The sequence below is a fragment of the Phocoena phocoena genome, chromosome 2 (assembly GCF_963924675.1).
Source record: "Phocoena phocoena chromosome 2, mPhoPho1.1, whole genome shotgun sequence".
Classification (NCBI taxonomy): domain Eukaryota; kingdom Metazoa; phylum Chordata; class Mammalia; order Artiodactyla; family Phocoenidae; genus Phocoena; species Phocoena phocoena.
Window position 1 is genome coordinate 74,904,988 of NC_089220.1, and position 25,596 is coordinate 74,930,583.

Consider the following 25,596-nt stretch of genomic DNA (forward strand, 5'->3'; position numbering starts at 1 on the left):
AGCGTTTATGATATTTGAATTAGATAATGAACCTGAAATGCATACTACACTGCCTGACATATAGTAAGCCCATTAAGTACCAACTTTCTTTTTTCTAGTAAAACCTTCCTTTCCTTCAATGTCCGGGTCTGTGTTCTGTTACTGCTTGTTGTTTTCTCCACATCAGTTCAATGATGGAAGCTTCTAAGAAATTTACTTAATCACTTATTTTCCTGGAAACAGTCATTATTTTTAACAAAGACAGTTATAAAATATACTTTCATGTTCATCAGAAGCCAGTTTCAAAGTTTTATTTATTTCTTTTAACACTTTAAAAATGTTTTCACTTGTTGAATTCTGATGTGAAATCAGGCATCATTCTTTATGATATTTCCCAGAATACAATATATCGATTTTCCCTGCGTATTGGCAAGATTATTTCCACTTAAATAGACCCCTGGATTTGCCTTCAGTGCCTTACAAATTTCTGCCAAAACCACAGTGGTGGACTTGCAGAATTCCTTATTCATCTTTATGGTTTTCCACATAGCATTGCTCCTGAATCAGAAAGTTGTTTTGTAGGAAGTCAAGTAGAGCAGTGAGTGAAGGTACTTGCTATGAGCATATAGGTTATGGAATGGGTAATGGAGATGGTAGTTATAAATACCACCTACAATCATGTGGTCATTTGCAGAAACAAGAACTATAATAATTATGACAATATGTTTTTCATTTTGAAATGAATATGGTTATGTATACATTAACCATTTTTAAATCTCTCCCCTACTTGTCTGCCTGTGGTAACATATGAAGTGCAAGTAGAAGTTTATCTTATATCTCATTGTATCTCAGTGGTTAAGATGCAGGATTCAATGGGATAGTGTGAATGAGGTATAAGAAGAAAGAACACCACCCCAAAATGGATAAATTAACTTGGTGTACTCTCTTCGGGAGAGGGTTAGCTTGCTTTTGGTTGAATGGGGAATAACTGCATCTTATTGACAGGAAGCATAGTTTTGCTGTTGTGTTTATTTGAAAGTTGTGTTGTTAAAAGAGGTATAGATGGGTGACTAGTTGACATAGAGGGTACTGTAGTAGCTTTGTAGTGTCTCAACTATCTGGAAATCTATGTCCCAGAATTTGCTTCCCTGTATTGTTCTGGGTTAGGGTTGGCCACAAAAAAGACTTGCGCAAGGTTTAGAAGGTAGTTGTCATGAAGTAGCCACATTTTTTATGCTCTGCTGGTTGGTGCAGGGCTCCAGGAACTGGGCGACTCACACATGTGGCTGCTGATGAACTAGCTCATGTTATTGTTGACTCACAACTCCTCTACGGCCCACCCTATCTCCTCCTCATCTTCTCTTTGTCTTGGACCAAGTATGCATGTAGCATGAGGGCAAATGACACCCACTTCTCCTTGAGGTCACCCACCATTGTGAGACTGAAGGAGGTGAGAGACAGACAAGTTTTACTGTGTTTTTATGGGTACCATTGTCCTCATGGGTTCTAGTATCTGTACATGTCACAGTCTGTCCATGCTTTTGTCCACATCCAACTTTCCTTCCCAAATGACACTCTAACTGACTAACAGTGAATTCTGGCTCAACACCAGATGCAAAGATAACAGCTCTGTATAGACCCCTCCACCAGCTCTAGCTATTGCCTGAGTTCTATTCTCTACAATGAGTCTCTTATTCTAGATCACTTGTGATTTGCTTCTCTGATTGTACCCTGACACAAAGTCTAAGAGGAAAGGACTAAGGAAATGATTTTCATGACCATTTCAGATAACTAGACCCAGGTTTGTGATGTGAGTGTCTTTAGGTGGAACTGCCACTTTAAACTATTATGGAGCAAGTTTTCAACTTTAGACAATTTTACACATGTTCTGTGTGATGGACTTAAAGTCAAAAATTCAAGACTGAGTATGTATTAGTAGAAAGTTACTTTGGACATCTGTTCCCAAGTGAGATAGCAGGAGATTTTATTTAGAATTAAATCTCCTGATCCAGACCACAGATTAAGCAACCACAGGACTACCATTTCTTGTCTGGGGTCTGCAGGTGTGCCTTTCAGCGTGGCTTCCACAGCAAGGGGGCTCTCTCTTATTGAGCTCTGGGGTTTTTGTTTGGCTTTTCCTATTACTTGAAGCACTGTGAGTTCCCAGAGAGCACAGAAGTAGTTTGCAGAATCTTCCACCAGTAAGGCTGAAATGGTGAGGCTGATGAAGTTATGTCTTTTCTGAAAGTTTACAGAATAGCGGCCATTCTTTGCATTTTGGCCAGAAGAACTCTGATAAATAAGGAAAGTCATCTCTCCACTGGGAAGCTGCTTATACCAAAAAATACCGTACCAGCTCCAGCTTGTTTCATACTGACAGCTCAAGGTGACCGCCTCCCCTAGCTGACTGGATATGGCTGGCTGGACTTGAATAACTTTCTGGGCCGCACCAAATCCTGTGGGAAATAATCAGAAAACAGAGCTGAAGTAGTGAACAAAATAATGTAGGAATTAGACTAATTTAGGACCCAAAGAAAAAGCATATTGAAATCATGATAAGCTTTCTTTTCTCCAATCCTCCTTTCCTCCCCAAGTGCATGTGAAGTACCATGTGCCTGTGTGCAGTCCTTTCAACCTGAACATTTGTACCCATATTTGGAACCATCCCTACCAGAGAAGATGAAGGCCAGGAGTACCCAGGGCAGGCTGGAGAGCACCATATGGCAAGAATTGCCCTGCACATATGTTTTTAGTTCTGCCTCAAGCTGAGAGTTCAGTGTCTTTGAGGGCCTAGCAGCACATATACATAGTACCTGGTTTCCTGTGTCACTCCTCCAAACAGGAAGTAGGGTGTTATGTTCATAGACCACGTGGTCAGTGCACAGATGGGGAAAAAGCCTGGCTCACCACAAAACTATGTCTACTTTTCTTCCCACGGTAATTGTTAGGCAGTGTCTGAAAAGGAGCATGGAAAAATTAGTATTAAAGTTTTGAGCTGAGGGGAACTACAGATTAAACAGGTTGACATGCGTTGAAAATTATTCAGCAGAATAATTTTGCCGGTCCATTTAAAATAGAATTTAGTATAGGGTATGCACCCTTCTTGTAATCTACTTACTGGTCATTTATTTAGCCTCTCTTTACTTTTCTCCATTCTGAATCAGTGGAGTTCCTTGAAAACTCACAGATTTTCAGCTTTCTTGGTGAAAGGCAATATTATCCAAAATAATTAGTGTATCTCTTTTTTTTAACCGGGTTCTAGGGCTCTATTTAGATTTTTCACTAAATAAAGTTACTTTAACATGAAATGTTAAAAAATCAGCCCCTCGGATTTTCAGAATCTATTCAGTTTTTTATGATTTCATGAAATTATAACAGGAATAATATATTCTTTTGAAACCTGACATTGAGTCTGATTTATTAGACTTTGAGGAAGATCAGGATATTCCGGATCTTCAGTCCTGTTGCCTCCCCAAGTAGAACTGTACTTAGTAGATCATGTGTCCTATGCTTGTCTTGATGTCACATTTTCTATCCCATTGGTCCAAAGTGTTCAGTCTCACTTGTGAGGAGCTGATTATTTTTCTCTTTGTAAAATAAAGTCAAGATAAGCATGCCAGATCTTTCTGTGACACAATGCTATAATGCACTCCTACAAAACATGTTATCTACAGGCTGTAAACACTCAGTACATGTCAATGCCACAGAAGTTGGTAACTGACGTTTTGTGTACTGTTACACGTTCTTGTGGAATGTAGCTGTCAATCTTCCATTTGGTTTCATTGTTTTAATGGAAGAATTAAAATAAAAGAACCAAAGGCAAAAAGACAAGTAGAAAAGAAAGTACAGGCAAGGTCTGTAAAGCAGTGCTAGTCCTTTGACTTTAAGGTCAAAATAACTCATTAATGAGTGTCGCAGGGGTGAGAGTGTATTTTTAGTTGAGACATCTACTCCTCTGTCCCATTTCATCTCTGAGCGCTGACAGGCAGCCGAGGCCCTGGTTTGCAATTATGTGTAGCTAAGCAGAGGTGAGCCATGAATGCCCACAGCAGTCCGGGGAGCAGCATAATGGCAGGATTTCCCCCTTGTTGAAATGGCCCTGCTCTGAGTTCCTGACAGTAAAGGTGCAAGGTCCCTCAGCTGCACTATAGCAGCTGTCTCTGAAATGTAGTTTCTGGCTGGATCAAGTCTGAATGTGTATAACACCCAGGCTGGGAGATTTGGCCTGCCTTAAACATTGTTCTCCCTTTCCTTGTGGTTTAATGATAAATGATTATATATAGTAAAGGACAGTCCAGTGATCAATATTGAAGGACATATGGGAAGGAGATTTATTACTTCGAATTTCCAAATTTAGTAAATTAATCTGTGATGGAATCTGAAGGGCTTACCAGAAACAAATTCATTATGAATCATGCTGTGTTTGCAAATATTCATTCATGTTCTTCTGATTGTTTTCTTGCCTCCAATTTCGATTCTAAGGTGAAATATGTTCACTGATCCTCGACTTCCCTACAAAAGATAAGCAAGAAGCCATCACCCCCCTTCCTTCCTACTTACCCGCCAAGTCATGGGAACTGGTAACTTCACAACAGCAAATATCACTCAGACAAATGAGAACAAAACAGGGTTCTGACTTCTGTTATATCTCCAGTTGTGTTGGAATAACAAGTGGTAGTGTCAGTAAAATCATATTCACTTGTGATGTAACTCTATGCTTAACTTATTAGAAGTTGTAGGAAGCAAGGATCCACAGGTCCTCTAAATCCAAATATTTGGCCATGTGTTTGTCATGAGTGCACATATATTGTTTGGTGCAATTCTATAATTATTGTTATAGTTGTCACGAAGACAAAGCTTCTCATAACATACTGTTTAATCAGTGAAAATATAAAAACTATTAACAGTATAAACGCTTTCCAAAATGAATATATTTCCTTCTCTTGACATTGAAGGAATGAAGATTCTTTTCCATTTTATCCTGAAATTTCATCTAATGAAGTTGTTTATGCCAAAGGATCAAATTTCAAGCATTTTATTTTTGTTTCAGCACCTCATAAAGAAAACCCAATGAGAATAACTGGGTTATTCTGTTGTAGATTATCTTCATACTCTCCTTGATTCCTTTATGGGAATTCCAAATTCACATGTCATATGAGGGCACAGAATCACTACTGGGGTTCCCAGATCTTCCCTAGTCCCTCCCTGTGACATCCTTGATGACTGTTTTCTCATGCTGACCATGCATTCCCAACTAGGCATTATATCGTATTTTAATCTTGTATATTTCATTCAAGTGAAAGCTACTCTACTCATATATACATATATACTGTTCAAACTACTATAAAAAAAGCAAATCAAACTTTGAGACCAGGGGAATTCATATAGTGACATCTTTGTTTTTAAATTTTAAATATAGTCATCATGCTGTACATTGCATCCCCAGGAGTAATTTATCTTTAACTGGAAGTTTGTACCTGTTGAACACCTTCACAGACTCCCACCCCCATCCCCACTGATTCTGACAATTGCCAATCTGTTCTCTGTACCTATGAGTTCTGCTGTGTGTGTGTGTGTCTGTGTGTGTGTGTCTGTGTGTGTGCCGTGCTTTAGATTCCACATACAAATGATTTCATCCAGTATTTTTAAAATTTTACTTTTCATACAGTATTTGACTTTGTCTTCACTTAACATTATACCCTCAAGTTTCATCCATGTTGTAAATGGCAGGGTTTCTTTTTTTTTTATGACATTATCCTTGTTCATTCATCTGTCAATGGACACTTAGGTTGTTTCCAAGTCTTGGCTATTGTAGATGAGCTGCAAGGAAGAGATATCTTTTTGAGATGGTGCTTTTATTTCCTTCAGGTATATACCCAGAAGTGGAAATGCTGGATCGTATAGTAGTGCTCGTTTTAATTTTTTTGAGGCATCTCCATACTGTTTGCCATAGACATTGCACTAATTTACGTTTCCTCTGACAGTTCACAGGGTTCCCTCTTTTTCACATTCTTACCAACACTTTTTTTCTTTTCTTTTTGGTAATAGCCATTCTAACAGGTGTAAGGTGATACCTCATTTTCATTTTGATTTTCATTTCCCTGATTATTAGTCATGTTGAGTATCTTCTAATTCACCCATTGGCCATTTGTATGGCTTCTTTGGGAAAATGTTTATTCAGATGATCTGCCTATTTTTTAATCAGATTGCTTTTTCTATTGATCATCTGATATTTTAATATATTTTGATATTAACCCCTTATCAGATATATAATTGGAAAATATTTTCTCCCATTCCCTAGATTGCCTTCTCATTTTGTTCATGGTTTCTTTTGCCTCACAGTTTGATGTAGTTCCACTTGTTTATTACTGCTTTTGTTGTCTTTGCTTTTGGTGTCAAATACAAAAAATCACTGCCAAGACTGATGTCAAGGAATTTGCTCCGTATGCTTTCTTCTAGGAGTTTTATTGGGTTAGGTCTATGTTCAAGTCTCTAATCCAATTTGAGTTGATTTTTGTGTATGGTGTAAGATAAGTGTCCAGTTTCATTCTTTTGCATAGGGCTTTCCATTCTTCTTAACACCATTTATTGAAGAGACTTTCCTTTCCTGAAAGTATATTTTTGGCTTCATTTTCATGAACAATGGGTTTTTTACTTTTATTTTTTAACATCTTTTACTTTTATTTTTTAACATCTTTATTGGAGTATAATTGCTTTACAATGTTGTGTTAGGTTCTGCTGTTTAACAAAGTGAATCAGCTATATGTATACATATATCCCCATATCCCCTCCCTCTTGCATCTCCCCCTGACCCTCCCTATCACACCCCTCTAGGTGGGCACAAAGCACCGAGGTGATCTCCCTGTGCCATGCAGCTGCTTCCTACTAGCTATCTATTCTAGATTTGGTAGTGTATATATGTCAATGCTACTCACTCACTTCGTCCCAGCTTACCCTTCCCCCTCCCTGTGTACTCAAGTCCATTCTCTACATCTGCGTCTTTATTCCTGTCCTGCCACTAAGTTCATCGTAACTTTTTTTTCTTTTCTTTTAGATTCCACATATATGTGTTAGCATACGGTATTTGTTTTTCTCTTTCTGAATTACTTCACTCTGTATGACAGACTCCAGGTCCATCCACCTCACTACAAAAAACTCAATTTCGTTTCTTTTTATGGCTGAGTAATATTCCATTGTATATATGTGCCACATCTTCTTTATTCATTCATCTGTCCATGGACATTTAGGTTGCTTCCATGTCCTGGCTATTGTAAATAGGGTTTCAATGAACAGTTTGGTACAGGCTTCTTTTTGAATTACGGTTTTCTCAGGGTATATGCCCAGTAGTGGGCTTGCTGGGTCATATGATAGTTCTGTTTTTAGTTTTTTAAGGAACCTCCATACTGTTCTCCATAGTGGCTGAATCAATTTACATTCCCACCAACAGTGCAAGAGCGTTCCCTTTTCTCCACACCCTCTGTAAAATTTATTGTTTGTAGAATTGTTGATGATGGCCATTCTGACTGGTGTGAGGTGATACCTCATTGTAGTTTTGATTTTCACTTCTCTAGTGAGTAGTGATGTTGAGCATCTTTTCATGTATTTGTTGGCAATCTGTATATCTTCTTTGGAGAAATGTCTATCTAGATCTCCTGCCCAGTTTTGGATTGGGTTGTTTGTTTCCTTGATATTGAGCTGCATGAGCTGCTTGTATATTTTGGAGATTAATTGTTTGTCAGTTGCTTCGTTTGCAACAAAATATTTTCTCCCGTTCTGAGGGTTATCTTTTTGTCTTCTTTATGATTTCCTTTCCTGTGAAAAAGCTTTTAAGTTTCATTAGGTCCCATTTGTGTATTTTTGTTTTTATTTCCATTTCTCTAGGAGGTGGGTCAAAAAAGATCTTGCTGTGATTTATGTCAAGGAGTGTTCTGCCTATGTTTTCCTCTAAGAGTTTGATAGTGTCTGGTCTTACATTTAGGTCTTTAATCCATTCTGAGTTTATTTTTGTGTATGGTGTTAGAAAGTGTTCTAATTCATTCTTTTACATGTAGCTGTCCAGTTTTCCCAGCACCACTTATTGAAGAGGCTGTCTTTTCTCCATTGTATATTCTTGCCTCCTTTATCAAAGATAAGGTGATCATATGTGCGTGGGTTTATCTCTGGGCTTTCTATCCTGTTTCACTGATCTATACTTCTGTTTTTGTGCCAGTACCATACTGTCGTGATTACTGTAGCTTTGTAGCATATTCTGAAGTCAGGGAGCCTGATTCCTCCAGATCCATTTTTCTTTCTCAAGATTGCTTTGCCTATTCAGGGTCTATTGTGTTTCCATGCATATTTTAAAAGTTTTTGTTCTAGTTTTGTAAAAAAAAAAAAAATGCCATTGTTCGTTTGATAGGGATTGCTTTGAATCTGTAGATTGCTTTGGGTAGTAGTGTCATTTTCACAATGTTGATTCTTCCAATTGAAGAACATGGTATATCTCTCTATCTGTTTCTCCATCTGAAGAAATCTGTTTAATATTTTCCATCCGTGTCTTATTGTTTTCTACATACAGGTCTTTTGTCTCTTTAGGTAGGTTTATTCCTAGGTATTTTATTCTTTTTGTTGCAATAGTAAATGGGAGTGTTTCCATAATTTCTCTTTCAGATTTTTCATCATTAGTGTATAGGAATGCAAGAGATTTCTGTGCATTAATTTTGTATCCTGTTACTTTACCAGATTCATTGATGAGCTCTAGTAGTTTTCTGGTATCAGCTTTAGGACTCTCTATGTATACTAGCATGTCATCTGCAAACAGTGACAGCTTTACTTCTTCTTTTCCGATTTGGATTCCTTTTATTTCTTTTTCTTTTCTGATTGCTGTGGCTAAAACTTCCAAAGCTATTTTGAATAATAGTGGCGAGAGTGGACAACCTTTGTCTTGTTCCTGATTTTAGAGGAAGTGGTTTCAGTTTTTCACCATTGAGGATGATGTTGGCTGTGGGTTTGTCATATATGGCCTTTGTTACATTGAGGTAAGTTCCCTCTATGCCTACTTTCTGGAGAGGTTTTATCATAAATAGGTGTTGAATTTTGTTGAAACTTTTTCTGCACCTATTGAGATGATCATATCGTTTTTATCCTTCCGTTTGTTAATACGGTGTATCACATTGATTGATTTGCATATACTGAAGTCCTTGCATTCCTGGGATAAAGCTCACTTGATCAAGGTTTATGATCCTTTTAATGTGTTGTTGGATTCTGTTTGCTAGTATTTTGTTGACGAGTTTTGCATCTATGTTCATCAGTGATATTGGTCTATAGTTTTCTTTCTTTGTGACACCTTTGGTTTTGGTAACAGGGTGATGGTGGCCTCATAGAATGAGTTTGGGAGTGTTCCTCCTTCTGCTATATTTTGCAAGGGTTTGAGAAGGATGGTGTTAGCTCTTCTCTAAATGTTTGATTGAATTCACCTGTGAAGCCAACTGATCCTGGGCTTCTGTTTGTGGGAAGATTTTTAATCACAGTTTCAATTTCAGTGCTTGTCATTGGTCTATTTATATTTTCTATTTCTTCCCGGTTCAGTCTCAGAAAGTTGTGCTTTTCTAAGCATTTGTCCATTTCTTCCAGGTTGTCCATTTTATTGGCATATAGTTGCTTGCAGTAATCCCTCATGATCCTTTGTATTTCTGCAGTGTCAATTGTTACTTCTCCTTTTTCATTTCTAATTCTGTTGATTTGAGTCTCCTTCCCTTTTTTCTTGATGAGTCTGACTAGTGGTTTATCAATTTGTTTATCTTTTCAAAGAAAGAGCTTTTAGTTTTATTGATCTTGGATACTGTTTCCTTCATTTCTTTTTCATTTATTCCTGATCTGATCTTTATGACTTCTTTCCTTTTGCTAAATTTGGGGTTCTTTTGTTCTTCTTTCTCTAATGGCTTTAGGTGTAAGGTTAGATTGTTTATTTGAGCTTTTTCTTGTTTCTTAAGATAGGATTGTATTGCTATAAACTTCCCTCTTAAAACTGCTTTTGGGGCATCCGATATGTTTGGGGTCGTCGTGTTTTCATTGTCATTTGTTTCTAGGTACTTTTTGGTTTCCTCTTTGATTTCTCAGTGATCTCCAGGTTATTTAGTAGTGTATTGTTTATCCTCCATGTGTTTGCATTTTTTACAGTTCTTTTCCTGTAATTGATATCTAGTTTCATAGTGTTGTGGTCAGAAAAGATACTTGATATAATTTAAATTTTCTTAAATTTACCAAGGCTGGATTTGTGACCCAAGATGTGATCTATCCTGGAGAATATTCCATGAGCACTTGAGAAGAAAGTATTCTGTTGTTTCGGATGGAATGTCCTATAAATGTCAATTAAATCCATGCTGTTTAATGTGTCATTTAAAGCTTCTGTTTCCTTATTTATTTCCATTTTGGGTGATCTGTCCACCGCTGAAAGTGCGGTGTTAAAGTCCACTACTGTGATTGTGTTACTGTCAATATCCCCTTTTATGGCTATTAGCATTTGCCTTATGTATTGAGGTGCTCCTACGTTGGGTGTATAAATATTTACAATTGTTATATCTTCTTGGATTGATCCCTTGATCATTCTGTAGTGTCGCTCTTTGTCTCTTGTAGTCGTCTTTATTTTAAACTCTGTTTTGTCTGATATGAGAATTGCTACTCCAGCTTTCTTTTGATTTCCATTTCCATGGAATATCTTTTTCCATCCCCTCACGTTCAGTGTGTATGTGTTCCTAGGTCTGAAGTGGGTCTCTTGTAGACAGCATATATACAGGTCTTGCTTTTGTATCCATTCAGCCAGTCTATGTCTTTTGGTTGGAGCATTTAATCCATTTACATTCAAGGTAATTATCAATATGTAGTTCCTATTACCATTTTCTTAATTGTTTTGGGTTTGTTATTGTAGGTCTTTTCCTTCTCTTGTGTTTCCTGCCTAGAAAAGTTCTTTTAGCATTTGTTGTAAATTTGGTTTGGTGGTGCTGAACTCTCTCAGCTTTTCCTTGTTTTAAAGGTTTTAATTTGTCCGTCAGATCTGAATGAGATCCTTGCTGGGTAGAGTAATCTTGGTTGTAGGTTTTTCCCTTTCATCACTTAAAATATGTCCTGACACTCCCTTCTGGCGTGCAGAGTTTCTGCTGAAAGATCAGCTGTTATCCTTATGGGCATTCCCTTGTATATTATTTGTTGTTTTTCCGTTGCTACCTTTAATATTTTTTCTTTGTATTCAACTTTTGATAGTTTGATTAATATGTGAATTGGCATGTTTCTCCTTGGATTTATCCTGTATGGGACTCTCTGCAGTTCCTGGATTTGACTGACAATTTCCTTTCCCATATTAGGGAAGTTTTCAACTATAATCGCTTCCAGTATTTTCTCAGTCCCTTTCCTTTTCTTTTCTTCTTCTGGACCCCTATAATTCGAATGTTGGTGCATTTAGTTTTGTGCCAGAGGTCTCTGAGACTGTCGTTGATTCTTTTCATTCTTTTTTCTTTATTCCGCTCTGTGGTAGTTATTTCCACTATTCTCTCTTTCAGGTCACTTACCCGTTCTTCTGTCTCAGTTATTCTCTATTGATTCCTTCTAGAGAATTTTTAATTTCATTTATTTTGTTGTTCATCATTGTTTGTTTGCTCTTTAGTTCTTCTAGGTCCTTGTTAAACGTTTCTTGTATTTTCTCCATTCTATTTCCAAGATTTTGGATCATCCTTCCTATCATTACTCTGAATTCTTTTTCAGGTAGACTGCCTATTTCCTCTTCATAGTTTTTGCTCTGGTGGGTTTTTCCCTTACTCTTTCCTCTGCTGCATATTTCTCTGTCTTCTCATTTTGTTTAACTTACTGTGTTTGAGGTTTCCTTTTTGCAGGCTGCAGGTTCATAATTCCCCTTGCTTTTGGTGTCTGCCCCCATTGGATAAGGTTAGTTCAGTGTCTTGTGTAGGCTTCCTCGTGGAGGGGACTGGTGTCTTTGTTCTGTTGGGTGGGGTTGGATCTTGTCTTTCTGGTGGTCAGGGCTGCATCCAGTGGTTTGTTTTGTGGTGTCTGTGAGCTTAATATTATTTTAGGCAGCCTCTCTGCTGATGGGTAAGGCTGTGTTCCTGTCTTACTAGTTGTTTGGCATAGGGTGTCCAGCACTGGAGCTTGCTGGCCATTGGGTGGAGCAGGGTCTTAACATTGAGGCAGAGATCTCTGAGAGCGCTCACACTGATTAATATTACATGTGGCCGGGAGGTTTCTGGTGGTCCAATGTCCTGAACTCAGCTCTCCCACCTCAGAGGCTCAGGCCTGACACCAGGCCGGAGCACCTAGACAACAGGGGTTTATATTTGGGCTCTCCATTCTGCTCCATTGATCAATGTGTCTGTTTTTATGCCAGTACCAGTGTTTTGACTACTATAGCTTTGTAATATAGTTTGAAATAAGCAAATGTGATGCCCTCAGTTTTGTTCGTCTTTCTCTAGATTGCTTTGGCTATTGGTGGTCTATTTTGGTACCATACAAATTTCAGGATTTTTTTGTTCTCTTTCTGTGAAAAGTGCCATAGAATTTTGACAAGGATTTCATTCAATCTGTAGATTGCTTTGGGTACTATGGATATTTCAATAATTTAAGTTTTTATGTCCATGAGAACAAAGTATCTTCCTATTTATTTTTGTCTTCTCAACTTCCTTAATCAACGTCTTATAGATTTCAATGTACAGGTCTTTCACTTCCTTGTTTAAATTTATTCCTAAATATTTTCTGTTCGATGCAATTGTAAATGGAATTGTTTTCTTAACATCACCTTCTGATAGTTTGTTATTAGTATGTGGAAACACAACTGATTTTTGTGTATTGATTTTGTATCCTGCAACTTTACTGAATTTGTGTATTAGTTCTAACATATACTGACATCTTGTGGGCACGTCTCCCACTGCTAAGCGAAATGATGTGATTTTCTTTTCACTTTCTCTTTTTGTGTATGAAAAAGTGTACATTAAGAACTGGAGTAGGAAGTCTCTATGCTGTTTATTTTCGGTTGAACAACGTTTAGTTCATAAGCAAGTTAAAAGATTTTTCTAATGGAATTTTTATTGGCATTTCTGTGGCCTATTCAGGAAGAACACGAAGTCTTATACAGCCTTGAGAGGAGGGGGAAAGTCTCTCTAAATGACAAGAAAGATGGGGCTTCCCTGGTGGTGCAGTGGTTAAGAATCTGCCTGCCAGTGCAGGGGACACAGGTTCGAGCCCTGGTCTGGGAAGATCCCACATGCCACAGAGCAACTAAGCCCATGCACCACAACTACTGAGCCTGCGCACTAGAGCCCGTGAGCCACAACTACTGAGCCCATGTGCGCAACTACGGAAGCCCAGGCGCCTACAGCCCATGCTCCACAAGAGAAGCTACCGCAATGAGAAGCCCACGCACTGCAAAGAAGAGTAGCTCCCGCTCTCTGCAACTAGGGAAACCCCGTGCGTTGCAACGAACAGCTAACACAGCCAAAAATAAAATAGATAAATTCATAAAAATTTTAAAGAAAAGAAATACTTCTTTAAAAATGACAAGAAAGAGTAAATGAGACTCAGATACAGAGGGTGATGTGCTCAAAGTGACTGAGAAGGTTAAAGTCAGATCCTAACCTAGAAGCCAAGTTGCCCGATTCTCTGGTTTCCTAAAATGTTTCTAGGGATCATGTGGTACTAGGAGGGCATTTATAGACAGCATGTCTTGGTATAAAGGAAAAAATAGACCTGGCACTCATCCTTACGCTCCAGAAACCCTGTTCATAACTGGTCTTTCCCCATTCTCTGCGTGTGCCTAGCGGCCCCAACACAGAGTGCACTGGCCAGGAGGAGAGAAAGGAGGGAAAAAAGGAAAGACACTGTAAGAAAGAAGGGGGAGTAGACTTGAAAACGTTTTCTTGTTATCTTCTCAAGTTTAAGAGAACTAAAAGAGATAGAGGAAAAATAATTCTCTTCCCGTTGGAAAAAAAATTACACTTTACTTTGTCCCAAAAAAAAATTGACAAAAATGGATCAATTAAGCTGGAAAGCTGCATAGCCACTTCCTGTCTTCCCCTTTGTGTGTCATCCCATTTTAAGTAGCAAGAAAACCTTTCATAATGGATTAGGACAAGGCCAGGAATCATTGAATGTTTGGAAGCTGTGCCCAGACTATTCTGCTTATAACAAAGAGAATAAAATATATCATTTGTCATAGTTTCCACATGACTTCAATATTGCATGTGAGCTAACTACTCTTTCCCATCTGATCAGGGACGTTACTGACAGAGATACAGCAGGCCCCTCTTGCGACTAAACACATGAATGCCGTCACCAGATCCCAGGCAAGTCCACCTACCAGCTTTTGTAAAGTTACTGTACGGATAATGGAAGAGAAGAGCTTAGATGTGCGTCTCATGTTACAGATAGGACAGTTTTGGTCATTTAAGTTTTTAGAATGATCACTGTGTGTAACAAGACAATTGTTGCAGTATTTACAGAGGTTTTGCTTGTTTTCATTTTTAAAACCACATGATGTTTCCTTCATTCAGGCAGATGGGTGATTCTCAGCTCATCACTTCAAGGAAAGGATGTACTGCTGGGAAAAAAATAAAGCTGCCTTGCTTACCATTTTATTTCAAAAGTTTTAGTCCTATAGGCAAATCAAAGGACAAGCATCAGTTACAGATTTAGGAGATGATACACTGAAATAATACAAGTTAGCCTACCTGAGGCAAAATAAGCATTTTCTAAGTGGAGCAAGGGGGAGAGGAGAGAGTATCCGAGTAAAGCAAGGAGGCATAAGTATCGATGGGTCCTTGGAGGAACATTGAACCTTATCCCCTAGAGACATCTTGGAAAGAAAACCACAAGACCTCTGGGCCACTTTCATGTATTAAATAAATCTCAGTGCAGCCCTGGTTAAAACTTCCATCTTCATTTCTCTCTTCTGCTCTTTGAACCTGAGGTTTGACTCCTGGCTGCAGTAAGGTCAGCATGGCTTGCTCTGTTCTCTTCCTCTGCCTTTTTCTTTGGTTCTAATTTCCTTGAGGTTAGGGAAGAAACAGAAATTAAGAAGAATTTTTTTAAATGGCAGACACTTTCTCATTTAACTGGTGTGCACCTTTGGGTGTCACTGCTTTCCTGCCCAACCACTGATGGCCTCGATGTGCGAGCATCCCTGTGAGAGAGAAGCCAGGGACCCTCAGGCGCCTCCTCAAGGCAGGATCTTCCCCTCCCTGTCAGATCCCATTCAGGAAGCACTCCCCATGGCCTCTTGTCTCCCCTTTTCCTGGTGGAGAACTGGCTGATGACTCAGGCCTGCTGCCTTCAGAGGTGGGACCTGTGGGACACAGCACTCACTCTTCCTCACTGAGCCTCATGGAGACACCCAGGCAGCCCCAATGCTGCCCCCCTTCACTGTACCATCCTTCTCTGATTTCCTCATCTTCTGCTTAAGTAGATGAAAAAATAGATCAAAATCTGCTCCAGAAACAGATATCCAAAGACAGAATGCCATGCAGTTTTCCTTTTTACTCCGATGATCTCTGTCTTTAAAAGCAAGTATTTTAGGATAGCGATGTCTGAAGTGGCTCATGGGGAAAGTGGAACACTCTGATGATACTCTTCTGCTGACTGCTCCATCCCTCACTTCAGCTAAAGAAGTGAAGATCAGGGGTTGCAGGGTCTGTACAGTTGCTTCTTCATAAATCCTAGAGTGCCTGGCTGTGAGTTGTTCTTAATGGAAAATGATGAATGCTTAATGCCTCTTGGTCCCTAGTTCTGGGTCCCAGCTGCCAAATTTGTGACAATGAAAAATGCTCCAGAGTACAACTTATTTATCTAAAAGAAAAAAAATCTCTTTGATTCTATAAGTGATTCTAAATAAAGGTTTCTAATTCTTAAGACAAAATAAAAAAATATACATATATAGTCCAATATTTTATATTGTGTAATTTATAAATATGTATTATAATTAAATATATTCCAATAATATTAGTAAATCAATTAATACTTACCAATTAGATGAGCTTGAGGAACAAAATTCAATAATAAGCCCTGCACCAACGAAATCACCAGAGATACAGGAAAAGGAAAGCCAGGCTGTGAGGATATGGCAGAAGATTAAACATGGTCATAAAACAATTATAATTCGTCAGTGTGGTCTCTCCTAGAAATTATTAGGAGAACTATGAGGGCAGAGGTTAGATAATTATTGTGCTATATTTTGCAGTAAACAAAATTTTATCAATGTTGTAAATTGCTTTCTTCCATATGAATTTTAAATGTTGTAAAGAATCCAGAAAGAGTTAAAAGATTAATTAAAATTATGAAGTATAACATATTTAAACTTTAGAACAGAGGAGGGAATATTCAGAAATAACAGACTCATGGCCTTTAACATATAGAGAGGTTTTGTCTTTTAATTAAAAATAAAGAATGAAAACAAATAAACAGCGAACACTTACAAAAATCTTTGATCCAGCAGCATCTATCATGATAACAATAGCCCTTGTCATAGAATTAAGACTTTCTCCATTTCACGTTTGAGTACCTGCAGTTACAAAAGGCATTCCACTAACAGCGGGCTTAGCTCATTAACGTGACAAAAACTTGCACTTACATCAGTTTTATACCAAATCGCACCATTCATTAAACCATGGATAAATTTCTTTTTGCTGTTGTTGAAAACAAAAGTCATTACCTTGTTTATCATTAAAAAAGAGATTTTTTTTTTTACTAATCAAAATAGGATATGGTTTAATCAGAATAAGGTGTTACGTGCATTAGGTGTCCCCAGGTGTGTTCTGAGGTTCTCTAACCACCTAACATCTAAGTGAATACACAACACATACATTTTCATATCCTCCATCCTCCTGAAATTCAGCAGTCTTCCATTTATAGTGTTTTTCAGAGGAAAATCTCCCAGTCACTTGAACCAAAATCATCAAGTATCTCACTAAAAAAGTAAACCCTCAACCTCATGCCAGACCTATTGAATCAGAATCTGTTGATCAGAATAAGACATATTTTTTCTTCATGTGATTCTTAAATGTACAGTAAAATTTGACAAATACTGTCCAGTTGGTTAACTCTGGAGGTTTTATTTTTTAATCTCATCTTATATTGCCTGCAGCATTTACTTTATCTCAGAAATCCCTTCATCTTTAAACATTCTTAAGCCTTAGCTCTCCTCAACTGAGGATGGGTTAATATTACTTTGCGGGTTTAGATTATAAAATGAGTTGTAAAGTGCTTAGCAATGGACTTGGCATATGGTAAGTGTTCCATAAATGATAATAAAGATGATCGTGGTAATGATGCGAATGACAAAATAAGGGCAGGTGGAAACAAGGATCCCATGATAATTCTCTGATCTCTTTCCCTGAACACATTGGGCAGACTTTAAAGCTGTAAACCCAAAAGATTAAAATTAAACAAAACCAGATGGTGTGGATAAAAGAATACCTCTCTTTGCCTAAATCAGGAAATTTCCACTTCTGCTTTCCTTGTTTGTAGACCTTGCCTCTTCCCCTCCCCACACGGGAGGGGTGAGGAGGGCTGATTCTGTTGTTCACAGTCCATTTATGAGTAGGAACTTAGTCCTTAGTCTAACTTAAAATGTAGGACTCAAGACTCCACTCACTCTGCTTATATCACTTGCATTTTAAGTCTTTGCCTACCTGTGATAATAAGCAAATCTAAGGAGAGCTAATTTAGTACCCTGTGATTGGCTACCTCTTTCTCTTTCTATTTCAGCTCAGATACTTGAAAATCAAGTCAACCCTTGGCTAGTTTGAGGCGTGGCCTATCTCTCCTACTCATCCTTATAGGAATTCTGAGCTTGGTTTTCTGGATTCAGAAGGAAGTAGGAAACTCCACTTAGGCCTGAACCTCAACCCACCTTTCCTGCTTTAGAGGTAATCAGGTCCTGGTTCGGCTGAAAGTCCTTCTTCACTTTCCATTTGTATTAAGCTAATACATATAAGCATCCTCAGGAATCTTCCCAGTGGTGAGCAGGGCAGGATTTGGCCATTCTTACGTCCCTGGAAATATCATCATGGGACATAAAATCCCCACTTCAAATGGAAATTACCAAACATTGTAGTTGAATAATGATGAATATATGACATATCCAAACATGTGGGATACAGCAAAAGCAGTATAGAAGGTCCCTGACTTACGGTTTCCTGACTTTATGATGATATGAAAATGATATGCCTTAAGTAGAAACCACACTTCAAGTTTTGAATTTTGATCTTTTCCTGGGCTAGTATGATGCTCTCTTTTGATGCTGGACAGCTCCCAGCCAGTCACTGGATCACAAGGGTCAAGGACCGTCACACTAGTACCAAATGTAAAATAGATAGCTAGTGGGAAGCAGCTGCATAGCACAGGGAGATCAGCTCGGTGCTTTGTGACAACCTAGAGGGGTGGGATAGGGAGGGTGGGAGGGAGACACGAGAGGTAGGAGGTATGGGTATATACATATATGTATAGCTGATTCACTTTGTTATAAAGCAGAAGCTAACACGCCATTGTAAAGCAATTATACTCCAATAAAGATGTTAAAAAAAAACAAAACAAAACCAGTCTGAACCCAGACAACCACTCTGCTTTTTGTTTTCAGTACAGTATTCAATAAATTACATGAGATAGTCAGCACCATATTATAAAATAGGCTTTGTGTTAGATAATCTTGCCCAACTGTAGGCTAATATAAGTGTTCTGAGCACGTTCAAGGTAAGCTAGGCTAAGATATGATGTCCAGAGTTTAGGTGTATTAAATGCACTTTTGACTTAAGATATTTTCAACTTATGATGGGTTTATTGGGACGTAACCCCACTGGAAGTCAAGGAATAATTGTAATTAGAGGCAAATTTATGGATTTAAATTATATTTGTTAGGAAAGAAGAAATGTTGAGAATCAATAGTCAAACTTGCAACTCAAAGAACTAGAAAAAGTAGCGAGATGAAAGTAAAGGTAACAAATAATAAACTATGTGCGGAAATAACAAAATTGACCAACTTTCACAAGACAAAAAAACATATATAAAGAACCCCTTACCTGTTAAAGTAACTGAATCCATAATTGAAGGATTATTAAGTTTCTCCCATAAGTGAAACTATGCTTAGATGGCTCACTAGTGAACTTTCTGAAAATTAAAAAAAAAATTATTAAAAACCTTGCACCAATTCTTCTATAGATAGAAAAGGAGCCATAAATTGCAACTTATCTAATGAACTATTATAATCTTGATACCAAAATCTGACCTAAACATTTTAATGAAAGCAAAAGTTGAATACCAGTATCACTCAGGATCCTGGACAGAATGAACAGTAATCTCTGCTGTCTGGCTATTTCACAAGATTTCATTCTCCATAGGACTACTTGGAAAGAGGTTCTGGGTGCTAAGTAACTACTTCTTCGAGGAGGGGAAAACACCAAAGATGCCCTGATTCCAGAGCCCCAGCTGCAGGGTTTGTGTACAGGCTTCAGGTGCCTGGGGAGCACTGTGTCTTCACAGCACAGAGGTAAGTGGCTGAGTCTTCAGGTTTAGGGGCTGCGATGTGCAGAGAGCTTCCCTTCTTTAACAAGGTGGCTTTTAGTCTTTCTTTCTGCTTTTCGTCCCCAGCTGAGTAAAGAACGAAGAGAAGTTCGGGTCCCTTCCCAGGATCCTGTCTATACCACTGTAGCCCGTTAAAATAGCTGCCCGTGTAGCTGCAGTTGAGGATGAGACTGTCTCCCTCCTGGATTTTCAGGGTCTGAGGACTCTGCTCCACCTTGTCTTCTCCCCTCAACCCTGTTCAGGAAAACAAAATCAGAAATGAAACAAAGCTTTCAGTTCAGCAGTTTTGAAAAATTCCAACAAAAAGCCTGGGATGAGCTGAGACAAAACCCCTCTGTCTCTTCTCTCCAGCTTTGGATAAATGTGCCCTTATGGTTCTCATTTCTTAACCTCCAACTTACAGCCAAGCTGAAGCCACAAGACTATGAATGCACATTCCAGCATGTTCTCCATCCTGATATCACACTCTTGATACAATTTTAATGATTCCAAATCTTCTCCCCTGAGGAGCTGCTCCTGTGTCTTAGTTCTCCTTCTCTAATGCACGAGATAGCCTTTCTGTTGGTGGCTCAGCCAATCAAGAGCAAATCCTCTAGTAGCTGTCATGCTTTTGACGGTTAAGGCACTGGAGGAATGAGAGGAATGGAACCACTGCCACCTGGTGGTCACAAACACAAACATCTCACAGGACCCACTCCATGCCCCCTACAAAGACAAACATTGTTGGGAGGACATTTTTTATATTGCTGGGCATAGTGCATATGAGGTTTAAAGTAGTCATCAGAAAAGCCTTCTCTGCCTGCACTTTGAATCGTTTTATTTTTCCTTGTTTGGCCTTTAAAGCTAAACTGCTACCAGAGGTTATAAAAGTTGAACCCAAGCATAGTTGTAATGGATTGTGTTTCTCTTTATAGTACACAAGAATCTCAGCAGGTGAGACCTTAAAAGGACTAGAGTGCTGAAAAAAGCGGGGAGATAGAATAGCTGTGGATATGTCTGGAGACCTCTTTGACAGAGAATTGGGAACATAAGTTAAGAAACCATTGCTTCAAATAATTTTATGCCTGGCTACAGGGACCAAGTGTAACTACAACTCAGGGTCATGAACTTGATAGATCTTAGGAGAACAGGAGGGAAGAGCATGGCAGAGGGAAAGCAGAGCTCTCCATTCTAGACCCTGGAGAGATCAGAACATCACAGGGCAGAGTGGGGAACAGGAAGATACGTATAGCAAAACTAGTATTGTTTAATTTGTTTGGTTCTATGACACTCCGTTGGGTTTTTTTTTGTTTGTTTTGTTTTTATATCTTTATTGGAGTATAATTGCTTTAAAATGGTGTGTTAGTTTCTGCTTTATAACAAAGTGAATCAGTTATACATATACATATGATCCCATATCTCTTCCCTCTTGCGTCTCCCTCCCTCCCACCCTCCCTGTCCAACCCCTCCAGGTGGTCACAAAGCACTGAGCTGATATCCCTGTGCTATGGCGCTGCTTCCCACTAGCTATGTACCTTATATTTGTTAGTGTATATATGTCCATGCCTCTCTCTCGCTTTGTCACAGCTCACCCTTCCCCCTCCCCATATCCTCAAGTCCATTCTCTAGTAGGTCTGTGTCTTTATTCCTGTCTTACCCCTAGGTTCTTCATGACATTTTTTTTCTTAAATTCCATATATATGTGTTAGCATACGGTACTTTTCTTTCTCTTTCTGACTTATTTCACAGGGTTTTATTTCTTATTCTTATTTCTGCAGGGTTTTTATCATAAATGGGTGTTGAAAGCTTTCTCTGCGTCTATTGAGATGATCATATGGTTTTTCTCCTTCAATTTGTTAATATGGTGTATCACATTGATTGATTTGCGTATATTGAAGAATCCTTGCATTCCTGGAATAAACCCCACTTGATCATGGTGTATGATCCTTTTAATGTGCTGTTGGATTCTGTTTGCTAGTATTTTGTTGAGGATTTTGCATGTATGTTTATCAGTGATATTGGCCTGTAGTTTTCTTTCTTTGTGCCATCCTTGTCTGGTTTTGGTATCAGGTAATGATGGCCTCGTAGAATGAGTTTTGGAGTGTTCCTCCCTCTGCTATATTTTGCAAGAGTTTGAGAAGGATAGCTGTTAGCTCTTCTCTAAATTTTTGGTAGAATTTGCCTGTGAAGCCACCTGGTCCTGGGCTTTTGTTTGTTGGAAGATTTTTAATCACTGTTTTAATTTCAGTGTTTGCGATTGGTCTGTTCATATTTTCTATTTCTTCCTGATTCAGTCTTGGCAGATTGTGCATTTCTACGAATTTGTCCATTTCTTCCAGGTTGCCCATTTTATTGGCATAGAGTTGCTTGTAGTAATCTCTCATAATCTTTTGTATTTCTGCAGTGTCAGTTGTTACTTCTCCTTTTTTCATTTCTAATTCTATTGACTTGAGTCTTCTCCCTTTTTTTCTTGATGCGTCTGGCTAATGGTTTATCAATTTTGTTTATCTTCTCAAAAAACCAGCTTGTAGTTTTTCTGATCTTTGCTATCGTTTCCTTCATTTCTTTTTCATTTATTTCTGATTTGATTTTTATGATTTCTTTCCTTCTGCTAACTTTGGGGGTTCTTTATTCTTTCTCTAATTGCTTTAGGTGCAAGGTTAGGTTGTTTATTTGAGATGTTTTCTACTTCTTATGGTAGGATTGTATTGCTATAAACTTCCCTCTTAGTACTGCTTTTGCTGCATCCCATAGATTTTGGGTCGTCCTGTCTCCATTGTCATTTATTTCTAGGTATTTTTTTTATTTCCTCTTTTATTTTTTCAGTGATCACTTCGTTATTAAGTAGTGTATTGTTCATACTGCATGTGTTTGTTTTTTGTTTTTTGTTTTTTGTTTTTGCGTTATGCGGGTCTCTCACTGTTGTGGCCTCTCCCATTGCGGAGCACAGGCTCCGGACGCGCAGGCTCAGCAGCCATGGCTGACGGGCCTAGCCGCTCCGCGGCATGTGGGATCTTCCTGGACCAGGGCATGAACCCGTGTCCCCTGCATCGGCAGGCGGACTCTCAACCACTGCGCCACCAGGGAAGCCCCGTGTTTGTATTTTTTACAAACGTTTTCCTGTAATTGATATCTAGTCTCATAGCGTTGTGGTCGGAAAAGATACTTGATACAATTTCAATTTTCTTAAATTTACCAAGGCTTGATTTGTGACCCAAGATATGATCTATCCTGGAGAATGTTCCATGAGAACTTGAGAAAAATGTGTATTCTATTGTTTTTGGATGGAATGTCCTATAAATATCAATTAAGTCCATCTTGTTTCATGTATCATTTAAAGCTTGTGTTTCATTATTTATTTTCATTTTGGATGATCTGTCCATTGGTGAAAGTGGGGTGTTAAAGCCCCCTACTATGAATGTGTTACTGTCGATTTCCTCTTTTATGGCTGTTACTATTTGCCTTATGTATTGAGGTGCTCCTATGTTGGGTGCATAAATATTTACAATTGTTATATCTTCTTCTTGGATCAATCCCTTGATCATTATGTAGTGTCCTTCTTTGTCTCTTCTAATAGTCTTTATTTTAAAGTCTGTTTTGTCTGATATGGGAATTGCTACTCCAGCTTTCTTTTGGTTTCCATTTGCATGAAATATCTTTTTCCATCCCCTTACTTTCAGTCTGTATGTGTCTCTAGGTCTGAAGTGGGTCTATTGTAGACAGCAAGTATATGGGTCTTGTTTTTGTATCCATTCAGCCAATCTGTGTCTTTTGGTTGCAGCATTTAGTCCATCTACTTTTAAGGTAATTATCGATATGTATGTTCCTATTCCCATTTTCTTAATTGTTTTGGTTTTGTTATTGTAGGTCTTTTCCTTCTCTTGTGTTTCCTGCCTAGAGAAGTTCCTTTAGCAGTTGTTGTAAAGCTGGTTTGGTGGTGCTGAACTCTCTCAGCTTTTCCTTGTCTGTAAAGGTTTTAATTTCTCCATCAAATCTGAATGAGATCCTTGCTGGGTAATCTTGGTTGCAGGTTTTTCTCCTTCATCACTTTAAATATGTCCTGCCAGTCCCTTCTGGCTTGCACAGTTTCTGCTGAAAGATCAGTTGTTAACCTTATGGGGATTCCCTTGTGTGTTATTTTTCCCTTGCCGCTTTTAATATGTTTTCTTTGTATTTAATTTTTGACAGTTTGATTAGTATGTGTCTTGGCGTGTTTCTCCTTGGATTTACCATGTATGGGACTCTCTGTGCTTCCTGGACTTGATTAACTATTTCCTTTTCCATATTAGGGAAGTTTTCATCTATAATCTCTTCAAATATTTTCTCAGTCCCTTTCTTTTTTCTCTTTTTCTTCTGGAATCCCTATAATTTAACTGTTGGTGCATTTAATGTTGTCCCAGAGGTCTCTGAGACTTTCCCAGTTCTTTTCATTCTTTTTTCTTTATTCTGCTCTGCAGTAGTTATTTCCACGATTTTATCTTCCAGGTCACTTATCTGTTCTTCTGCCTCAGTTATTCTGCTATTGATCCCATCTAGAGTATTTTTAATTTCATTTATTGTGCTGTTCATCGTTGTTTGTTTCATCTTTAGTTCTTCTAGGTCCTTGTTAAATGTTTCTTGCATTTTGTCTATTCTATTTCCAAGATTTTGGATCATGTTTATTATCATTATTCTGAATTCTTTTTCAGGTAGACTGCCTATTTCCTCTTCATTTGTTAGGTCTGGTGGGTTTTTATCTTGCTCCTTCATCTGCTGTGTGTTTTTCTGTCTTCTCATTTTGCTTATCTTACTGTGTTTGGGGTCTCCTTTTTGCAGGCTGCAGGTTCGTAGTTCCCGTTGGTTTTGGTGTCTGTCCCCAGTAGCTAAGGTTGGTTCAGTGGGTTGTGTAGGCTTCCTGGTGGAGGGGACTAGTGCCTGTGTTCTGGTGGATGAGGCTGGATCTTGTCTTTCTGGTGGGCAGGTCCACGTCTGGTGGTGTGTTTTGGGGTGTCTGTGGACTTACTATGATTTTAGGCAGCCTCTCTGCTAATGGGTGGGATTGTGTTCCTGTCTTGCTAGTTGTTTGGCATAGGATGTCCAGCACTGTAGCTTGCTGGTCATTGAGTGAAGCTGGGTGCTAGTGTTGAGATGGAGATCTCTGGGAGATTTTCGCCATTTGATATTATGTGGAGCTGGGAGGTCTCTTGTGGACCAGTGTCCTGAAGTTGGCTCTCCCACCTCAGAGACACAGCACTGACTCCTGGCTGTAGCACCAAGAGCCTTTCATCCACACGGCTCAGAATAAAAGGGAGAAAAATAGAAAGAAATAATTAGTAGAAGTAGAAAGAAAGAAAGAAAGAAAGAAGGGAGGGAGGGAGGAGAGAAGGAAGTAAAACAGAAAGAAAGAAGATAAAGTATAATAAAATAAAATAAGATAAAATATAATAAAGTTATTAAAATTAAAATAATTATTAAGAGAAAAAAAAATTTAAAAACTAACGGACGGATAGAACCCTAGGGCAAATGGTGGAAGCAAAGCTATACAGAGAAAATCTCACACAGAAGCATACACATACACACTCTCAAAAAGAGGAAAAGGGGAAAAAATCATAAATCTTCCTCTCAAAGTCCACCTCCTTAATTTGGGATTATTCGTTGTCTATTCATGTATTCCACAGATGCAGGGTATATCAAGTTGATTGTGGAGCTTTAATCCGCTGCTCCTGAGGCTTCTGAGAGAGATTTCCCTTTCTCTTCTTTGTTCTCACAGCTCCCAGGGGCTCAGCTTTGGATTTGCCCCGCCTCTGCGTGTAGGTCGCTGTAGGGCGTGTGTTCTTTGCTCAGACAGGACGGGGTTAAAGGAGCCTCTGATTCGGGGGCTCTGGCTCACTCAGGCGGGGCGGAGGGAGGGGCACGGAGGGCGGGGCGAACCTGCGGCGGCAGAGGCCGGCGTGACGTTGCACCAGCCCGAGGCGCGCAGTGCGTCCTTCCGGGGGAGTCGTCCGTGGATCCCGGGACCCTGGCAAAGGTGGGCTGCACAGGCTCCCCGGAAGGGGGGTGTGGAGAGTGACCTATGCTAGCGCACAGGCTTCTTGGTGGCGGCAGCGT

The 25,596-nt window shown here is 38.9% G+C and overlaps 2 gene segments (V, D, J or C); both read right to left on the bottom strand.

Annotated features, from left to right (window-relative positions):
• The window catches only part of LOC136118299 (T cell receptor delta constant-like), a 193,163-nt gene extending 190,464 nt beyond the window's left edge, over positions 1 to 2,699 (bottom strand). The window contains 2 exon segments of the C gene segment in view: positions 2,134 to 2,435; positions 2,651 to 2,699. Of these exon segments, the coding sequence occupies positions 2,134 to 2,435; positions 2,651 to 2,699 (351 nt within the window).
• LOC136118300 (T-cell receptor alpha chain constant-like) overlaps positions 1 to 25,596 on the bottom strand; it is a 334,856-nt gene that overhangs the window by 285,714 nt on the left and 23,546 nt on the right.